This window comes from Cryptomeria japonica, chromosome 2 (genome assembly GCF_030272615.1).
Source record: "Cryptomeria japonica chromosome 2, Sugi_1.0, whole genome shotgun sequence".
Lineage (NCBI taxonomy): Eukaryota > Viridiplantae > Streptophyta > Pinopsida > Cupressales > Cupressaceae > Cryptomeria > Cryptomeria japonica.
Window position 1 is genome coordinate 130,555,288 of NC_081406.1, and position 7,648 is coordinate 130,562,935.

At 36.2% G+C, this 7,648-nt stretch overlaps 1 protein-coding gene across 1 annotated transcript; it reads left to right on the forward strand.

Moving 5' to 3' along the window:
* Positions 1-270: 270 nt before the first annotated feature.
* Positions 271-6,534, forward strand: LOC131073216 (LRR receptor-like serine/threonine-protein kinase GSO1). Its single transcript, XM_059213244.1, has 4 exons — positions 271-1,106; positions 1,291-1,468; positions 5,728-5,731; positions 5,831-6,534. Exons 1-4 carry the CDS (start codon positions 271-273, stop codon positions 6,532-6,534), a joined length of 1,722 nt encoding a protein of 573 aa, XP_059069227.1.
* Positions 6,535-7,648: the final 1,114 nt, after the last annotated feature.

Sequence of the window (7,648 nt, forward strand, 5' to 3'; positions counted from 1 at the left end):
GTAACCAAACATGCGACCAGCCTTAAACCACACACTAAGCAACATATTAAGCCAAAAAAATGTTAGTCAATTCTAAATGTTTAACACTTTTAAACTGAAAAATATAAGCTTAATGTCTGTAATTTAAACCGTTCCCAAACATATAGCAACTCTCATTTAGACTTTCTTTTCAAATTAAGGCAAAATATTAGAAGTACTGGCATGCTATATATATCGGTTCATCCTGGATAGGCGTTGTCCCATTAATACTGTCATACTGTGATTGTAGTCATGGCCTGGTTTACAGCTTACCTGCCTCTCATTTCAGTTCTGGCACTGGCAATGACTTTAAAGGCAACACCCATCCCACGGGATGCGGAGTCACTTTTGGCTCTCAAACAGAGCTTTGCTGCCTTTCCTCTCCACGATTGGCGAGACCGAGAGCTCTCTAACTTCTGCAATTGGACGGGCGTCACCTGTGACCACTTTAATCACAGCGTAATCGCACTCAATCTGCAAAACAAGGCCATCTTTGGCTCGTTACCGCTTAGCTTCCCCACCTTTACCCTTCTCACAACGCTGAATCTTTCCTCTAATTCTATAACCGGTGCAATCCAATCCTCTGCCTTCGCCTCCTGTTCTGCTCTAGCTTTTCTTTCTCTCGACCGCAACAATCTCACCGGCACATTTCCCTTATCTCTCTCTAACTGCACCGCGCTTCAAATCCTCGACCTGTCTATGAACAGGCTTACCGGTTCCATACCTTCTAGCCTCTCAAAGTTGTCCAAGCTAAAGAAGCTAATATTCCAATACAACAATTTCACAGGTCCAATACCTAATTCTCTGTCAAACTGTACCAATCTAGTATCGCTGGATTTGTGTTATAACTATTTAATCAACGGAACCATACCCGCTGGGCTCGGCCTTCTCACGAGACTACAAAATCTGTGTTTAAGCGGTAACCGTCTCACCGGTCCGATACCCGCAGCCGTAATCTCCAATCTGACACAGCTCCGACTATTAGGGGTGGGACTCAACGATATGAGTGGTCCAATTCCTTCATGGCTCGGCCAATGCCCTTACTGGATCAGCTCTGTGTGGGAGGAAGTCTATAGGAAGGGACTATTGTTAATATCTCATCATGAGTTTAGTTTTATTTAGATTAATTTTTCATTAATTTATTTTATTAGGTTTTTCTTTTTCGAGAGTTGTGTATAACAGTTTACAACAATTTTTGTTTCATCTTTATATTTGTTTGTTTATTTTATTTTGAATGAACAGTTTTTTAATGTGAATACAAATTATATTCAGATTGCCATTCTTTCCATTCTTTATTCTATCTATTGTTAACAAAGATTCCAGATTGTTATTTTCTGCCTGGGCTATCAGTGGTATCCGAGCTTTGGAGTTTGGAGTATATTTTTATGTGAAGCATCTGAAGATTGCAACTTTCTACAGAATCAAAATACGGAAACAAAAATTGACTCAGGTGAAATCAATTTATTTATTTTTACAAGAATTTTATATCTTGTTATATTTGGTAAAGTTTGGCAAGAGATTTTGAGCAATCCTATAAATTTGCAAATTGTGCAAATTCTATATACATTTATTTTCAATTTACAATGTAGTCTATTGTTTCATTGATTGGGGAAATATTAACTGGAAAAGATACTTGGTTGGAATGGCATAGAAAAGTGGAAAATACATTAATTTTTAATGATTTATGGTATAAAAGAAATTTGGAATTATAAAAATTCAAAAGCCTTTGGCTTTGATAAGAGCTTCTGCTAATGGAGATGTATATCGTCATATACAAGGATGAAACTTTTAAATTGTTCAATCTTGAATTAAAAAAAGGTTATGTTATGAGTTTGGCTTCTGAAATTAGAGCCATAAAACAAGATGTTAATGCTGCTGGTGGGAAGGTTGATATTTATCTCACTGCTTTCATTAAGGCACTCCTTCCAACACATTCTACTTATCTAGAGTCCCTTCAAGCAAGTAACCAATTGAAAACCCTTACTTTTGATTTATTGGTTGAACGTGAAAAAGCTTTTGGAAGACAAATAGATAATACTAATGAAAATGTTTGTTTTTCTCACCAACAAAAATCTCTAAATAAGAGCTCTTCAAGAGGAGGTTATAATGATAGAGGCAAAGGTAGAGGTCAATGGAGGAAAAATGATAATCAAAATGATAGGCAACATTTATATTGTAAAAGATGTGGTAGAAAAAGAAGTCATGAAGCATGTGAATGCAAGTTGTCATGGGATAAGATAGAAAGTTTTAAAGAAAATAATTTTAAGCAAAAAGATCAAACAAAAGCTTATAATGATGATAAACATTCAGATGATAAAATTATAGGAGCAGCCCAATTTGCTTGTGATAGTGATGGTGATCAATATGTGCCTTATGTTTTTGACTTTGCATCTAATTCCTCATGGTATGATTCTTGGATCTTAGATACTGGAGCCACACAACATATGACATTCCAGCGTGATTACTTTGAGGAATTTCATGAAAGTGCATGTGGTCCAATTTATTTAGCTGATAAATCAAGTCTCAAACCTATTGGAAAAGCAACTCTTTGATTTAAGTTGCCTAATCTTCCAGACTTTGTGCTTCATGATGTATTGTTTATTCCTCAATTGCAACGTAATTTGTTATCACTAGTATTGATTCGACAACAAAGCTACTCTATTATGTTAAAAGATGGGCAATTTGTTGTTAGAAAACAATCTAATAATCAAGTTGTATTCACTAGATGTGAGGATGAGAGATTATTAAAACTAAATGGCACTTCTTTTTCTAAAAAATTTGCATATCTTACTGAAGAAGGTAGTCTATCTCCTGTTCTTTTATGGCATGCAAGACTTGGGCATATTGGTAATGATAATATTCATATCTTGCAAAAGAATGGTGTTGATGGCTTACCTGAATTGCCAAAAACAATTGAAAAATATGAACCATGTATTCTTGCCAAGCAACATAGAAATCCTTTTCCTCACTCCACTTGGAGAGCACAAAGAAAATTGCAGCTTATTCATTCTAATTTATGTGGGCCTTTACCAGTAAATTCTGTGGGAGGATCTAAGTATTTCATGTTGTTTATTGATGATTACAGTCGCATGATTTGGATTTATTTCTTGCAGAAAAAATCAAAAGCTTTTGAAATTTTAAAAAGGTTTCATGTTATGATTGAAAAACAAGCTCAATCTCAAATTGGTACTTTTTGAATAGATAATGGTGGCGAATTTACTTCTCTAGTTTTTTAGGACTATCTACATCAAAATGGGATCCAACATCATCTTACTATTTCAGGTACTCCTTAACAAAATGGTGTTGTTGAATGAATGAATAGAACTATCGGGAATATGGTTCGCGCAATGTTATATTTTAAAGAAATCAAATTACATTTTTGGGTTGAAGCAACAAGAACTTCAATTTATCTTTGTAATAGTTCTCCATCATCTGCATTACACCAATCTATTCCATATGAAGTGTGGCTTGGATATCCTCCTTCTGTTCAACATCTTCACATTTTTGGATCCACTTGCTATGCTTTAATTCCCAAGGACAAAAGATGTAAGTTACAACATCATAGTATTAAGTGTATTTTTCTTGGTTATTCAAAATCTTCCAAAGCATATAGGTTGTATGATGAAGTCAACAAAACTTTATTTATTACATGTGATGTTGTATTTGTTGAAACCTCCAACATTGCTAAAAATGATGAATGTAAATTCAAACAGCTTGATACAATTACAATTTTTTCTCCTTTGATAGAAAACTCTTGTGAGATTCCACATATAGAATCTATATCTGCAAGTGATCTAATTCATGTTGCTCCGTCAATAAATGACCAAGAAGAAACCCATCATGATGAGCTTGAACTCTCTAAACTATTAACCACTAATACAACATCTAGTAATGAAATGGTCAAATCTTTTGTGCAACCAAAGTCTTCTCATAAGTGGGCAAAACAAGTCCAACAAACATTGAAAGATTTAAAACCTGATCAAATAGGTAAAACAGGTACAAGAAGCTCTTACAAAGCAAGGCTTCAAGCTCAAACCAATAGTGCAGATAACTTAGAGACCATTGGTGAACTCAATCTCATAATTGACTCTGAACCATCATCCTATAATGAAGCCAAGAATATTTCAGTATGGAGGAAAGGTATGCAAGATGAGTATGATGCTCTTTTGAAAAATGGCACATGGCAGTTGGTTGATCCTCCACTTGGTTGTAAACCTATTGGCTGCAAGTGGATTTTCAGGAATAAATATAAAGCAGATGGTACACTTGACAAACACAAAGCCCAACTTGTTACCAAAGGTTATGCTCAAAAGAAGGGCATAGATTATGATGAAACCTTTGCACTTACAGCAAAATGGACCACCATTCGTGCTTTGTTGGCCCTTGCAGCTCAATATGGGTGGAAAATTCACCAAATGGATGTTAAAACAACTTTCTAAAATGGTGAAAAGAATCAGTTTATATGACTCAACTAGATGGATATGCAGTCAATGGAAAAGAACATCAGGTATGCAAGCTTGTCAAATCATTATATGGTTTGAAACAAGCTCCTCGAGGCTGGTATGAAAAACTTACCGAGTATCTCTTAAAGTTGAATTTCTAGCATTTTGAATTTGATGATGACACACTTTTTGTTAAAAAACTTGGTAAGATTATTGTCTATCTTGTTGTTTATGTGGATGATTTATTTATCATTGGTCTAGATGAGAATAATATTCAAAATGTGAAAGAACAACTGAAGCAAGGTTTTGATATGATTGATTTGGGCAATCTTCATTACTATTTGGGTATTGAGGTAACTCAAACACCTCATTTTATTTTTATCACCCAACAAAAATATATTGGTGAACTTTTGCATAAGTTTGGCATCGCTGATTGTAAGCCCCTTAGTACTCCTATGGAGAAAAATCTTAAGCTCTCTTCAGATGACCCTTCAGCATTGGTTGATGCAACTATCTACAGGAAACTTGTTGGTAGTTTGATTTATGCTACAACTACCCATCCGGATAATTCTTTTGTTGTTGGAGTTCTTTCAAGGTCTATGCAACAACCTAGAGAAACTCATTGGTTAGCTGTCAAACACATTCTTCACTATTTGCAAGGTACTCAACACTATGGGCTGAAATACTCCAAGACAAACCAATTTTCTTTGGTTGGCTATTCTGATTTCAATTATCCAGGTGATTCCATAGATGGAAAATCTACATTCGGGTATTTAATGTATCTTGGATCTGATGTCATCTCTTGGAGATCTAAAAACCAATCTGTTCCAGCCGCCTCTTCTTCCGAAGCTGAATATATGGCTGCCTTTGAAGCAACTCAGGAAATCTTATGGTTTCGAAGAATTCTTGAAGACTTGTAGACACCACAGATTTCATCAACTCCACTCTTCATTGACAATCAATCTACTATCAAAATGGCTAAAAATCTAGTATTTCATGATCGCACCAAGCACATCAATACAAAGTTTCATTTGATTCGGCATTATGTGAAAGATGACAGCATATACCTTAAATATTGCCCCACTGTAGATCAGCCAGCAGATATTCTTACCAAGGCTTTGGGCAGAGAAAAGTTTGAGAAGTTCAAAGAAATGCTCGGCTTAACCCCTTCAGATTAGGGGGGGATGTTAATATCTCATCATGGGTTTAGTTTTATTTAGATTAATTTTTCATTAGTTTATTTTATTATGTTTTTCTGTTCTGGCAGTTTTGTATAACAGTTTACAACTGTTTTTGCCTCCTCTTTATATCTGCTTGTTTATTTTATTTTGAATGAACGGTTTTTTTATGTGAATACAAATTATATTCAGATTGCCATTCTTTCCATTTTTTTTTCTATCTGCTACTAACAGAGATTCCAGATTGTTATTTTCTGCCTGGGCTATCAACTATTATTCCTCCTCCTCTTGGAAAAATATCATCTCTCACTCTTTTAGCCTTGTACAGGGATTCCCTCACCGGTAATATTCTTAAATCCCTAGGCCAACTTTCACGCCTGACCGCATTGAGCGTCTCGGGTAATCACCTGACAGGCTCTCTTCCGGCTGAGTTGGGGAATCTTTCAAATCTACAACTTGGACGGGTATATGGAAATTCACAAAGTGGTAGCATTCCGACACAGTTTGGCCGACTAAAATCCCTTCAACAATTTGAAGCACAGGACAATAATTTCAGCGGAAGGATTCCAGCAGAGATGAGCAACTGTTCGGCGTTGGGGTTTCTGAGACTGCAGGGCAATCAGCTTAGCGGGGGCATACCTCCACAGCTTTGTCGCCTACGCTTCTCAGTGGAACTACATTTGGAGCAAAATCAATTGTCAGGAACGACACCGGGATCCCTTTCAAACTGTACCAATCTTCAGGATCTGTCTCTCAGCTATAATCTTCTACACGGTTATGGAGATGATGCCGAATCGAACCTTGGCCGAACATATTCAAGAAAAGACACTGACCTGGAGCATGTGCTTGAGAATCGCACGTGGCGTGGCTCAGGGAATGAAGTACCTTCATCGTGAATCTCCGTAGCCAATTTTACACTGTGACTTAAAACCGTCCAACATCTTGCTGGACATGGACTTCGAGCCCGGTATAGCCGATTTTGGGATTTCCAGAATCCTGAACTACGGTGACATGAGTCGCGGATTTAGCATCTCCAATTTGTAAGGATCTATCAGTTACATGCCACCAGGTGAGTGCATCTTTGTTAGGAACAGCTTAAATTATATACACTTTATATTTTTAGACTTAAAAGTGTTAAATGTTTAGAGGTACTGTTTTAGATTTAATATGTTGCTTAATGTATGTGGTTACACTAGAATATATTTCTAGACTTGAAAGTGTTAAATTTTAAAAGTTGACTAACATTCTCTAGATTTAATATGTTGCTTAATGTGTAGTTTAAAACTGGCCCTTCATTACATACAGAAATCTTCAGAGACTCCTTGGAAGGCTCTCTTCTGGTCTTCTGCTGATCAGAAACAGCTTAACAAATATATCCCGTTAAAATCAAAAGTGGGCATACCATTGTCATGAGTTGTCGAAAAATTATACTACGTTTACGCAATGTATTTTTACAAATTATTTTGGTTTTGTTCAGAGTATGCATTAAGTGGGAGAATGACAGCGAGAGGAGACGTGTACAGCTACGGAATTGTGATTTTAGAAATGTTATCAGGCCAAAATCCAACTTCGGAGACGTTTAGGGAGGAAAAGACGCTTCCAGAGTGGGCCCTAAGGACATCCGTGGATGGCACGCCATTTGAAGTCATTGCTACTCACTTTCGTATGGTTGAAGGCGAGGAAGAAGAGAGTGAGCAGCAAATGATTAATATGGTGCAGCTGGGATTGGCTTGCACTTCGCCCAGACCAGAAAATCGCCCGACAATGAATAATGAGTTCGTTAAAATTCTGGACAGAATCTCCGATGACAAGACAACAGCAAGGCTCATAAAATAAGCTTCCTAGGTTCCTTATTTTGTTTCACTAATTGAATTCACAATCTACTTAAGACTAGTATTTGTATTGTTAGGTGTAAAAATTTCATAGGAAAATTGGGGTATATATATAGTATTGTGAAAGACTCTAATAAATGTTTAATAAAAAAATTAGAATATTCTAATATATTTAAAC

Bases quoted from the DNA above. Each gene is read 5' to 3' on its own strand.
- LOC131073216 (XM_059213244.1), top strand. From the start codon at position 271: ATGGCCTGGTTTACAGCTTACCTGCCTCTCATTTCAGTTCTGGCACTG. The intron at 1,107-1,290 runs GTTAATATCTCA...AATTATATTCAG, and splicing joins GTCTATAGGAAGGGACTATT to ATTGCCATTCTTTCCATTCT.